Source organism: Ctenopharyngodon idella, chromosome 19 (assembly GCF_019924925.1).
Source record: "Ctenopharyngodon idella isolate HZGC_01 chromosome 19, HZGC01, whole genome shotgun sequence".
NCBI classification, from domain to species: domain Eukaryota; kingdom Metazoa; phylum Chordata; class Actinopteri; order Cypriniformes; family Xenocyprididae; genus Ctenopharyngodon; species Ctenopharyngodon idella.
Genome location: NC_067238.1, coordinates 949,769 through 964,032, shown reverse-complemented (window position 1 = coordinate 964,032; position 14,264 = coordinate 949,769). Strand labels below are relative to the sequence as shown.

Here is a 14,264-nt window from a genome sequence, read left to right as displayed (position 1 = left end):
TTGGGCTTGTACTTATTTTAATAGCCAGTAGCCTAGGTTTAGGCCACAGCCCAGCAAATCCATCATCTTGCTACAGCTATTGCTAGTCAGTTGTGGGTGGTATTATAGGGAGGGACATACATATTTTGAAGTGTGATTTATACGTGCGAGCAGTAAATATTTTTGGTCTGTTTTCCTTGGAGGAGGAAAAAACGGTAAAAGTTGCGATGTATTGTGTAAACTTCTGTATTGTGACACCCATTTGAGTGTAACATATTATCCAAAAAGAGAAAAATGTAGGCCATGACTTGGCTTTATTAAAATCGGTTTGAATGAATGATTCAATGACTCTCTCATAAATACTTTACTTGTGTCAATACTGGATGAATCAGTGTTTTTGAAGGAATCTCTTCAATGAATGATTCAGTGATTGGAGAGCTACCATCCTGCAGAATTCCAACCCCAATCAAACACACCTGAACCAGCTAATCAAGGTGTTCAGGGTTGCTTGATAATTATAGACAGGTGTGTTGGAGCAGGGTTAGAACTGAAGTCTGCAGGACGGTAACTCTTCAGGAGCAGGGTTGGGCACCCCTGGTGTATATCTTTCCAAAAACATCTGATGTTAGGGCAATCCCAAAATAAGTGGTTGGCATCTTGAGAATCACACTGTCTCCAATAATTAACACTACCTAAAAATTTATTTTTCTGTTTAGGAGTAATAAATATATATATATATATATTATAAAGAATATTTCTCCAGCAAAATTCTTTCCAGTATAAGGAGAGGGAAGTTGCCCATTGTAGTTAACATTTTTTCCCAGTCCTCAGTTGTTATTACCAAACTGGTTTCCTTCTCTCATCTCTCCTTAATATACAGAGCTGAGTCTCCTTGTAAATCTGTCAATGCTATGGTTATATTTTAATTAAAATTTACATTTAAAAATAATGTAAAAATGTAACATGCATGGAGAAAATAAGATTAAGAGGCCGTTTACATGACACTGTTTTCAGCTGAAAACGTATGCATTTTGGCCATGCATTTACATGACATTTAAATGCATTTAAACGTGCCCTAATAACATGCATTTAGAAAATTGGGTGAATTTCAAATTTGATGTCGACTTAAACATTCATCAGACCTATGCATACCTGGCAGACCCTGGCATATAGATCTCCTCAAAGCTAATAGACATGGACAAAAAGCCATGATGCTTGGACTTAGATTTGAAGAATGCTGAGTGAGTGTTGGTCTGTTTGTTTTTATAGCTTCTCTTGGTTTCCATGGAGTTTGTGGTTAAGCTGTTGCTCCGCTATATCAAATATTTCCACTGAACTTCTCATAACTCATGCGACTTCCCTCAGACTTCAGAGCTGTGCGTCACCATTGAGTTTATTAGCACGCAAAAGAACCCGGACTCATCGTTAAAGAACTTCTCGAAATGACAACAAAAGCATTCACTCTACAGTCTTTTTCTCCTCATCTTGCCCCATCTTTCTCCTTTTCTATTGTGATCTCTCAGATCACAATAATGCATTGCATGCTCTCATGGAAACTGTTAGTCATTCGCCTAGTGAAGCTGAGCATTCTTTGTGTTTGCCACATACTGTACCTAACAGTACTAACCGTAAAGTCTATGGCTCAAGTCCCTCCTTAAGTGAAAATCTGTGGGTTTTTTTTTTTTTTTTTTTTTTTTAATCATCAATAATACATGTAGATCTACATGTAAATGAAGTGTGTGTGTATATGTGTGTGTATGTGTATATATAGATAGACAGATAGATAGATAGATCCTGGTGTACTGGTTGAGGTCAATAATTAAATACATATTTTTTACACCTTGTCATCACTTGGTGACGCAACGATATAATCGATACATTCGTTATTTGAAGCGCCAAGTTACTTTCAAATGGTAATTTGCTCTTTTTTTTTTTTTATCACTTCCGTAGACGTCAGTGTTTATATCTGAACAATAAACCTTTATCCCAGTACTTCTTGAACAGAAATAACGATACTGTGTGGTTGAAAAGACTGTTTGTGAAGCTGTTTAATACCTATATGTGACAACTGCTCACTCTGGGTCAGCAGCAGCGCCGAAGCAGATTTGAATTTTCCAAAATGTGATTTTGTCAAAGGTTTCATTGACACAGGCAAATCGTTGTCTTTTAGGAATAATATTGTGCGTGTGTTTGAATCAAGATTGCGGTCTTTTAATGATTAATCATGTAGCTGTAGTATATAGTATAAAAGTATATAAATAGTACTAAAATAACACTGGTTCCCTGGTATATCGCTCTTCAAGATTGTAGGTAGTGTAATTCTTCACCAAGAATTCAACTATTAATTTTTTTTAATAGCTAGAACCATTATTTGTGCGGTGGGCAGAGTTGAAGAGCACTGCAGATCAATAACTTATGAGCGTTAGGATGCTAGACAGCTGCTAGTGTAGACATTGATGTCCGTAATGGTTCATGTTCAACAGTTTAGCGCTCACCATCATCTCCGTCATCGTGTGGGGAATCCACTGCTCGACTTCCTCAGGTGGTTTGATCTTGTGCTAAATTAGATTGTACATGCCTTAGCAAATCCATTGACAAACACAATGCCAAAGCCCTCTTTGGCGTCATCACCTGTACTTAGTTGCAGTGACTACCAGGCTCCTGTTCTCTATTGTGCTTTTCACATATTTAATAAAAAACAGCGCCACCCACAAGACAAGATTCAAAGCAGATACATATTTGGCACCTGGACTGAAGTATTTTTGGAGGTCTTGTTTTAGTTCTTAGTTTGTTTTGACGTCAGTGGAGGCGTTTGTTGCATTAAATGTCTCTGTCCTGCCCACATTCCTCAAGCGCTCTTTACAGATCAGCTGATTATGGCACTGCTTCTGTTGAACTTCTGGCTCGGTCCCCTGGTACCCTGCAGGAAACTCTCCCCTTCTGCTCCTGGTTAATTATAGGACCTAACTGGGGGGGGTTCTGAGGTAATGGGAATGTCAGATGTAGTTATCAGATTTCCCAGCACCAGTGAGTGTGCTCAGCACGTACTGTTTGGTAGGATAAGGCCAGGTTGTGTTTTCTAGAAGACTAAGAGATCTATTTGGAAACTTACAGAGGCTTTGGTTTCTCTGTTTTGAGGTGATCAAAATGGAAAACGCACTACAACACCAGAAAGTTGCATCACCATTAAAGGCATTGGGCCTCATTCATGAAACTTTCGAAAATATACGAGCAAATTCAGAGTAATTTGCTCACAAAATGGACCTTGGAAAAAATAAAATGGATTCACAAACGCTTCGTAGACAACGGGTAGTTAAACGTGTGTGTGTAAATGAATTCCAAACATTCGTAAATAGGGCGCAATTGAAAATTTCTTTAGTTCCAACTAACATTTTGAAAATACGAACATGTTCGTGGGTCTGAAAATTTACTTCAGAATGGCTTTATGAATGATTTACACAGAAATTCATTCTGCTCTTGTTTCATGAATGAGGCCCATTGTCTTCCAGTAGGAAAAATTACACTAAACTCTTTAAAAAGCACTCATTTCTTTGCATTTTACTGAGGTGGCAAGCAATAAAAGTACAGATCTAAATCCCACTGAAAGGGTTAGTTCACCCAAAAAAGAAAATTCTGATATCAATTACTCACCCTCATGTTGTTGCTAACTCATAGGACTTCCATTCATCTTTGAAATGATGATGAACAGATTTAATTTAGGCTTTTATTCACAAATAAACATTGATCAACACACATACAAGGAGCACATCAAATATGGTAAACAGAAAATTAAATGTTTGTGTGACGCGCAAGGACAGACCTCATTTACTGTCACATGTGAAGCAAGTATGATTGAATTTACATTTACCATATTTGATGTGCTCTGTTATGGTCTACAATAATCTCTGTATGTGCGTTGGTCAGTGTTTATATGAGAATAAAAGCCTAAATTAATTCTATTCATTATTTAAAGCGATCATGACTTGAATTAAACTACTCGATTCATGGATTACTTTTACGATGTCTGCAACATTTGGTGGAATGGACTTTCAATGGAGGGACAGAAATCTCTCAGGTTTCATTAAAAGTATCTTCATTTGTGTTTTGAAGATGAACGTAAGTCTTATGGGTTTGGAATGACATGAGGGTGAGGAAATAATGACAATTTTCATCTTGCGTAGCTAGAAGATAATAACCGAAAGTACCTGCACAGCAGGTGTTTGCTTACTTGTGTAAAGCATGTTTCCGGCATATATGAGAATTAGAGCAGTTTGCAAAAGAAGAGTGGGCATAAGAAGAAGTTTATTTTGGGAAAAACACACCCTGATATTATCATCTTCTAATATCTGTCAATTCAGACAGATAAGCGATTTGTCATGCATTTATAGTAAGAATTTCACTGATAGCTGTAGGAAGCACGGAATTGCAGTTATCTTGTCCAAAAGCTACTGTATGTTGTCAAAAATTGTCCATTTTAAGATTTCTGTGTTTAGTAACTCATTAAGGTTTCATTTGTTAACATTAGTAAATGCATTATTTAACATTAACAATTAGCTATATATTTTTACAACATTTATTAACCTTTGTAAATTTTAGTTATAATAAATATAATATATATAATATAATATAAATATAATATAAATACAATTCATTGTTTTTTTTGTGTTACAGTGCATTAACTAATGTTAATGGTCTGTCTAAACACTTGATTCTGATTGGCTGGAAGGTGTGCATTAAAGGGTTAGTTCACCCAAAAATGAAAATAATGTAATTTATTACTTACCCTCATGTCGTTCTACGGCCGTAAGATCTTCGTTCATCTTCCGAACACAAATTAAGATATTGTTGATAAAATTCGATGGCTCAGTGAGGCCTCTATTGAGAGCAAAGCCATTGAAATTCTCAAGGTCCATAAAGGTACTAAAAACATATTTGAAACAGTTCATGTGAGCTCAGTGGTTCTATCTTAATATTATGAAGTGACAAGAATACTTTTTGTGCTGCTTTTGTGCTTAAACAGTTGCTGCTTACAGGGGGCATCCCCATAAGGGAGTGTAATACTTTTTTTTTTATTATTATTTTTTTTTTTAACTTTTTTATTTATTTATTTATTTATTTATTTTCACTGCTAATCAGCTATCCTTTGTGTTTGTTTGTGTCAGTTTTGTGCAGAGCTGAATCAGCCCACTCTCTGCAGCGTACGCAAGTGGAAGAGTGCCAGAGGCCTGTGGAAATGTGCCGTTTCAGAGAAACCCACCGGACAGTCCAGTAATGTAGGTTTAGATCCCTGTAGCACACACACACACACACACGCACACGATATGGGGTTGAAGGTCCAAAATGTTTACCAACAGCCTTAACTAGCAAATATCTGCTGCTACAGCATACAGAAAGCTGTACATTGATTCATTCTCCTTTAAGGCAAGACACTACACGTGAAATAACAGATGTTACCATACTTTCCCAGTTGATTAATCACAGTACTTTTAAGAAAATTGTTTTGTATAACAAGTTTTCTGAAAAGTTATGTTTAAAGGGTTAGTTCTCCTAAAAATTAAAATGAGTAGTAAAGACATAAAAGTAATCCATGTAACTCCAGTGGTTTAACCTCAATTTTATGAAGCAACGCAAGTGTTTTGTTTGCGCAAAAAAACCCATAATTTACCACTTTATTTACAAAATATTAATCTCTAACACAATCATGAGATCACCATGACGCATGTGTGTTGTGTGGACGCAAGAGCAGACATTGTTGTGTGAATGCACGTCGGAGATTAGTATTTTGTAAACATAATGGCAAATTCTGTTTTTATTTTGCGCAAACTAAGCACTCGCGTCGCTTAAAATTGAGGTTAAAACACTGGAGTCATATGGATTACTTTAATGATGTCTTTACTACCTTTCTGGGGCTTTAAAGTGGTAGTTGCGTAGGCTGTCAATGGAGGGACAGAAAGCTCTCATATTTCATTAAAAAGATCGTTTCACAGACAAGACTTAAGCTAGTCCCAGACTAAACTGCATGTTTGAGCTGTTTTAACTGAAAGCAACTTGCACTGACAGATCTTAAAATATGTCAGTGTCATTGTTTTGTCTCAAGATGCACACCAGTAATGTGTTTTTCTAGTGAAAGTTTATAAAAGCTACTTAAATGCCTTAATTGAACTAAGGCCTAATCCTGGCTTATATGCCCTGTCTGTGAAACCGGGCTCTTTATTTGTGTTCCGAAGATGAATGAAAGTCTTACAGGTTTGGAACAACATGAGGGTGAGTAATTAATGACAGATTTTTCATTTTTGGGTGAACTAACCCTTTAAATAATTGAGGCACTAATCAAATATGCATGAGTTTGCATATATTTCCTGAACAGAAATCTGAAAATTGGATAAAGCCAGGTTCAAATGTCTTGTTTCGTTTTATTGACATTTTAGAGTTAGGTTTTTAGAGTTAAGGTTTTTACAAAGGGAATTTTGGATATAAGATATATATAGATAATACTGTCAGCCAACAAATTCACCATGTTTTTAGAAATAACATGTTACATAAATCAAGGAAATGTTATATAAACAAACTTTCAGAATATAGATAGAAATAAAACTGGAACATTTGGTGTTTGTAAGTGCTGCTGAAGTGGAGATTTTTGGATCTTCAAATATATGTATTGTAATTTAAATCTACGGATGCAAATAGACAGTGTAATAAAATAAAACTAGTCTGAAAAATTACATTATGGAAGCAAAATAGCCCAAAATCTTAAAATTTACCATTGCATAAAAAACAAGGGTCTTGTCTGTAAGCTCTTGCCCTTAATACAGATTAATCATTAAAAAAAAAAAAAAAACGTGTATGATTCATCTAAAACTACCTTTTAAGGATTGAGAGCATGAGTAATAAAAAAAAGCCTTAAACAATAGTTAAGGATCTTGACCATGTCTAGAGGCGTCTGGCCAAACATGAGATGTTCTCTGGGTAGCTCTGTTTACCCACACAGGAAACATCATAGCGGTGACATGTGGCAGGTATAAACTCCACAGAGACTGTGCTGTCATGTAGGATAAATGAATGAGATTACGCAGGAGAATGAAAGTTCTTGACTCACAGAGGTCTGCTCTTTATCACGGAGCATTACTATAAAATTAATATTAATCAAGGTGCTCTAGGATGTATTGGACCAGATATTTGCCTGTAGGTTAGCTATGTGTGAAATCTGATTACTGCAGTGTGTTTTTAGAGAAAGTGTCTATAAGCCCTCATGTGCTTTTAAATTACACAGTAGTTTTCTAATAATTCAGGTTCCTGTTTTTTGAAGTACGTAGGCTGAATCCTGGTTCTCATTTGCACCTCAATAAGCACAATCACCATCCACTTTCAATACAAACTCTATTAAAGCCACACCTGAAGACACTTTAAATAGAGATGTGTTGTGATGCACACGAACGGTGTGTACTTTTCCCCTGATCTCTTAGCGCCGCTTTTTCTGTGCACTGCATATAAATGGGACATCAGGCACAAAGGCTGTTAAACCAACCTGACACACTCCAGCCATGATGATGCAGTGGCCTTTAGTTAAACACACACAGCTCACATGAATCCACAATTCATGCACTCTTTATCTATGCAAATATGGAGTTGCTGTCTTGTTGTGCTGCAAAGAAACGCTTCACTTGTCCTATGCAGCAGCCACTGTCACGAAGGGTACTGGACCTGTTATTTTAGTATTATTATTTAAATTACTATTATAGTATTTATTCACATTTTAAATTGGCTTTTATTTTTATATTTTCAGTATTCATTATAATTTAATTTTAAGATTTTATTAGTTTTTTTTTTATATATATTTCTAACTAGCTTTAATTTTGTTTTAATTTTAATAATTTTAGTACTTATTTGTAATTTTGCTCAAGTTTTTTTTTAAGTTTTTCATTTATTATTTATCTTATTTTATTTCACTTAATGAAAACTATTTTTAATAGTTTAACAATAAAACTGTTTTAATTGAATTTAGAAAATTCTGCCATCATTTACTTCTAACCTGTATATGTAAGCAATAAGGTTACTCGAGGCTGTGCTATATCGTGAATAAGTCACGGATAAAGGGCGTTGTTGCCTGCAACCCCTTCAGCCGTGACTTATTCACGATACAGCACTAGCCTCGAGTAACCTTATTGCTTTTATAAAAAGGTTACCACACAATACAAGTATTAAAGCCAAAAATATGTATAAATGCAACTTTCATGAAGTAAACTTTCACTAAAAGCCTTCCTTCCGCCGGAAAAAAGAGTCCCTGACCGTGAACAGCAACAGAAGTTACATTTTTACGGCAAAGACTGTCTTTATGTGTGTCAGTCAGTAGTGAAGACTTTTACATTGAAAAGACTGAATTGTTGTGAACACGGAATAAGACGCAAATGACAAATGCTTTGACTAGCGCCGTCAGTCACGGGAAAACCCCTTAACTGTTAAAAGGATGAGATAATACATCGGACATTTAGGGCCTGTTTACACCTGGTCACTTCATGCATTTTCTCTGATCGGATAGCTATCCAATCGTGAAAAGACCAGGTCTAAATGCCCTCCGAAACGCATTTGAGACAGATTTCAATCTGATCGCTCAAACCACTTCAGGAGGTGGTCTGGGACGCATTCCAGTCAAAACTGAACAGGTCTAAATGCATCTGGTTGTTGAAACCACATATGTAAATTTAACTCCTCCCAAAAATACTAAAAAATAAACGTGTGAGAGCGTTACAGGCTAAATAACATGTTATAGCCAGATATAACAGTACTACTGCAGCACGCATCGCCGCATTAGAGTAGCTGAGTATCTATTCAACAAGACATCGCGCAAACTGCCGCAAATCAAAATGAAAGCAAGTTTTTTATTATGAACATAGGACTGACCTGAAGGAAAATGGTCAATCTGAATGCAGGTAATAAACTCACTCATTCGATCTCTTTCTCACAATACTCTTCTACATAATACAGTAGCTTCAATGAACAATATCAATTGAGAACATACAGTTTACGTTACTAAGATTGGTTGCTAAGGGTGTTGTGTAGTGATACACAGAGCCGTTGGGTGAAGCGTTCATAGCCGTGTTTTATTGTGAATAAAACACAGCTATTGACCAGTCAGAATCAAGGACAGGAACTAACTGTTTTATAATTTTTATTATTCTTTGGAAAACAAAAGATATTTAACAAAATGTCTTGGCTGTGGTTTTTCATACTTGCGTTCTTAGGGAAGTAATACTTAAATTTCAGTCTTTCCTCACTCAAAGCTATCATATGACTTCAGAAAACTTGAAATAAAGTGTAAGAGTTGTACAGGCTCCTTTATATGGTCATATTTATAGATCTAGTTCAGTCATGAAACTCTAGATGGAACAGGCTGATAGGTCCTTTACATGCAATCTGCAAGCAATCACATCATTACCACATGGCACAAGCTGATTAGCCTCTGCTAAACCTGCAGCCAATGAGATTGTTTTCTCAACATTTAAATAGTCTGGTTCATTGTTTGCTGTAAGCAAATTCTGCAGCTTGTTATCAGAGTTCCTCTGAAACCCTCCACCTTCCCCAGCTCCACCTGCCTAGATCTGCTACAGGATTTATGTATGTCTATTTAAGCAGCAGCAACAGCATATCTTACATGCTTACTGCAGTGTTTTTGTGTATCTATTAGCAGTAGCAAGTCCATACTTGCTCTGCAGCAGCAGCAATAATCAGCAGCAGAAGTGTAGCAGATCTAGTCCACCAAGACCAAATACATTAACACTGCCATATTCAATAACATGCTAAAACTTTTCTGAGAGTTGTCATGATTAAAATGCATGTTCTCTTCAATAGTAGGTATGGTTGTTGGGTTATTTCTCAGATCCTGGTCATTATGGTTTTGCTGTAATCCTGTAGGTTGCTGAGTACTCTGGTTTCCTGTGGGACAGCTCTTCTGGGATTGAAATGAAGGATGCCACTGTCTTGGAAAGTTCTGCGACTAATGGGAATGGGAAGCATCCTCATCCTCAGCCATACCTGGGACATTTTTATGTAAGTAAACCTGGAATACATCTCTTTATCTGTAAGTGTTACCAAGCAATTTGTTTTATGCAGTTATTTCATGGTATGTATTAAATGGATCAGCAAGGATGTATTAAATTGATCAAAAGTGACTGTAAATAATTGTATAATTTAGAAAAAAAATATTTCAAATAAATGTTGTTCTTTTGAAGTTTCTATTCATCAACAAATCCTGAAAAAATGGATCATGGTTTCAACAAAAATATTAACTCTTTTCATCGTTGAAAAAAATTAAGAAATGTTTCTTGTGCAACAAATCAGCATATTAGAATGATTTTTGAAGGATCATGTTACACTGAAAACTGGAGTAATGTTGCTGAAAATTTATCTTTGTCATCACAGGAATAAATTAAATTTTATAATATATTAAAATAGAAAACATGTATTTTGAATTGCAATTATACTTCACAATATTAATGTTGTTTTTTGATCAAATAAATGCAGATTTGGTGAGTTCTTTCAAAAACATTAAGAAAAAACCCCAAACATTGTCATAAATGTAATTGAACTAAATATATTGTCTGTTTCATCTCAGCTAATTGTATAACAGATAATGTTCACTTTGATCAATTGAATGATAAATCTTGCCCAATTTTCTCTGTAACCAGATTGGATCGTCTGAGCTCACGCTGATCAATTTGCACCTGACAGCGGCACCATCGCCTGCAGAACATAAAGGAAAAAACACTTGTGATGAACTCAAGGCTTACAGACTGAGCTCTGGTATCCAGGAAACTCTCAAAGGTCTGTTTCAACATGATACTTCGTGCATCATTGCAGGAGTCACTCTTACAAGAGCCCCTTATCTGTTCTTTGTCTGTGTGTCAGCAAGCTCCATGGTGCTATCAGGTGGAATCGTAGTCTTTATGGTCACATGTTTGTGCTGTGTATATTGACTGATACTGTGTGTTCTAGTGCAAGGAGAGAAATTAACAAGGGCTGAAGACATAAATGCAGCCAAAAATTACACCAACACTCAATATTTCTCTGTTGGTGTTGCTGATGTAGGTGAGAGAGAGCTGCTGGTGCTGGGTCACTTTGGCATGGCTCCCGACAGCCCTGAGATGGAGTGCCTGAGGAAAGAAAAACTGTCCGCCCTCCTCGCGCCGTCCGTCTTTACGAACATCAGCACTCGCACCCCGCAGGGTTCACACTGTCTGGACAACATCTGGGCCAGTCGCTCCCTCAAAAAGATCTACACAGGTGGGTGGTGTAGGATTTAATATTAGATAATATTTTAATATGTAAAAAATAACAGACTCTTTAAACAAGTCAGCTCTGCCACTTTGGAGAGCATAAGAGACTTTCAAAATCATCTTTGATTCCACACTTTTGACTGTTATATGTGTATGTGTTTGTGCTGCCCCCTTCAGGTCATTGCTCAGTGGTGCGGGAGGGCCTGACTAACCCCTGGATTCCCGATAACTGGTCGTGGGGTGGTGTGGCATCCGAGCACTGTCCTATAGTGGCAGAGTTCTTCGTGGACATCATCCTGAAGGAGCACCTGTGCAGTGGGAACGGCGTGGCAGTGGTGGAGAGAGGAGACACCATGTCCAAACATGAGCGATGACCTTTTACATAGTCACTGTGGAAAAGGTCACAAACCTCTGGACTGATACAATGACTGACTGAATATAAATGAAAGAACGCGAGAAACGCACCATGATTGCCTTTTTGTTTTGTCTGTTCAATGTACAGTAGAGATTCTATAGCAGCAAACATTTAATTTTAATATAGAGCAATATAATGAGGTATTTAAACACAGATTTATTAAACATGTACATAAAATGAAGTGAAATGAAGAAACAAATGACAAGTGTGCCAAAACTTTTTAAGTGCAAACAATAAATCATTATATTGAGAGTTTGTCTCATATGTAGTGATTTAAACACAGTAACACTAGGCTGTGTTAGGAATGGCATAATAAGTTTCAAAAGTTTGGGGGTTTTATTTATGTTTTGAAACAAATTAATACTTTTATTAAGAAAGAATTTATTGCATTGATCAAAAGGTCACAGTAAAGACATTTATAATGTTACAAAAGATTTCAATTTCAAATAAAAGTATCACGGTTTCCACAAAAATATCAAATTCATATTTCAACACTGCTAATAAATGTTTCTTGAGCACCATATATATATATATGTATGTATATGTGTATGTATGTATGTATATATGTATGTATGTATGTATATGCGTATATATATGTGTGTATATATACACTGCCCTCCAAAGGTTTGGAAACACCCCTGGCAAAGTGTGGTTTTGGACGATATCAGCATAAATCCTTATCATTTTTTGGTGCAAATATATTAAAGTAACTTGATATTATCATTGAAGACCAGCAATAATAATTTTCATTTTGATTACATAATAATGGCAATATATACATGTCAAAGACAGACATGCCCCTTTGCCAGCTGTGATGCCTGGTTATTGGTTTAAACTTGGCCCAGGTTTGTAAAAATTTTTGGGTCAGCACAACTTAAAAGCTTCAACAATTGATTGCCAATGAAGTTTAGAATACAATGAACCAATTAGAACCCAGTTTAGGTCAGATAGCTGCTAATGGTGGATATGTTGATGAATCGAAAATTTAAGTTTTTTCTATGTATAAACGGTTTATGTAATAAAATATGTTTTCGTAGTTTGTGTTGTCCCTTATCAATGCAAAATTATCACAAATTAAAAAGGATTCTTGCCAATATTGTCCAAAACCCCACTTTTCTAGGGCGTTTCCAGACTTTTGAGGGCAGACACATACACACAAAATAATTCTCTGGTAACCTTTTTCCCAGTCCAGTACTCAAATGGCTATATATAGATTAAAATATTGATGGACTATATTAAATTTAGAAAAGAGAAAAGTATACATATTTTTGTGTTATGTAGAAAATTAAAAATATCACAGCTGTGTAGATGCTTTATGTCAACACCATCAGATATTTAATAAAAATCAGGAAAATAAGCCACACAGAAAAATCAGGGAGTATCAGAGTCAGCCTTCACCCCGAAGGTCCCCTGTTCGTATTTCAGCAACAAGGTCACACAGGCTCAGGTGGGTGTTATGTTTTTTGCCATTTTTGTTTGTTGTGCTCATATTTTGTAATTTCCATCAAAAATTGTCAACAAACTGTTCAGCATTTGTTATTATCAGCTAACAGCACCAGACAAACAAAATGGCTTCTGACGTGCAAAATATGGTGGTTTTGTCAACACCATCAGCTGTCAGGTCATCACATTTTCTGTCTGACGGTGACGATAATAGATGGAGCTGACAATCAGTCTGAACCATCTCAATTCTTTCTAAATGGCAGCAGTGAATGCTAGATTTGTCTGTATTATCTAAATGTTTGACATGACAGTACACATTTTTTGCCCCATTACAGACAAAAACATGTTTTTAATCAGAGCTTGACTGTTTGTCTTTTTATTGTGAAGTTCCCGTTATGCTTATGTTTTTCAGCAGTCCATATGGTTAAAAAGTGCCTCTCTTTGAAAGAGTGTTGGAAAACAACAGCCAATCAGAATTAAAAGATTACTTGAGGAAGGAAAGACAAACATGGAAAAAGAGGGTAGAAGGAAGGAAAATAATAAGGGAGTTAAAAGTGTAATAAAAAAATAAAAAAAACAAAGGCAAAAGAAAAGGAACTGTCAGTGTAAGCAGAGAGAATCCAGAGAGAGAGAGACGAAACAAAGGAATATAATCCGTGATGCTGATAGAGAGATGAAGCAGGACTCTAAATGTGTTGATACTGAAATATCTACAGATACTGTAACATCTGGAGACTGGCTGGCAGTTTAAGAAAACAACTGGTGGTCAGCAAAGGTGGTTTATTTTAATAAATACTTACAGGGATAGTTCACCCAAAAATGAAAATTTGATGTTTATCTGCTTACCCCCAGGGCATCCAAAATGTAGGTGACTTTGTTTCTTCAGTAGAACACAAATGATGATTTTTAACTCCAACTGTTGCAGTCTGTAAGTTGTATAATGCATGTCAATGGTAACAAAATCTATGAGAGTAAAAAAAAAACACGCACAGACAAATCCAAATTAAACCCTGCAGCTCGTGACAACACATTGATGTCCTAAGACACGAAACGATCGGTTTGTGTGAGAAACCGAACATTATTATATCATTTTTTACCTCTAATACACCACTATGTCCAACTGTCTTGAGCGCACGCACGGCATCCGATGTGTGAGG

The 14,264-nt window shown here is 36.1% G+C and overlaps 1 protein-coding gene across 1 annotated transcript in view; it reads left to right on the top strand.

The window, feature by feature from the left end:
- eepd1 (endonuclease/exonuclease/phosphatase family domain containing 1) overlaps positions 1–11,916 on the top strand; it is a 30,277-nt gene extending 18,361 nt beyond the window's left edge. The window contains exons 3-7 of the mRNA XM_051872488.1: positions 5,142–5,252; positions 9,889–10,023; positions 10,662–10,797; positions 11,062–11,256; positions 11,427–11,916. Coding sequence (XP_051728448.1) covers positions 5,142–5,252; positions 9,889–10,023; positions 10,662–10,797; positions 11,062–11,256; positions 11,427–11,623 — 774 coding nt within the window. The 3' untranslated portion in view covers positions 11,624–11,916. The remainder of the gene's footprint in view (positions 1–5,141; positions 5,253–9,888; positions 10,024–10,661; positions 10,798–11,061; positions 11,257–11,426) is intronic.
- Positions 11,917–14,264: the final 2,348 nt, after the last annotated feature.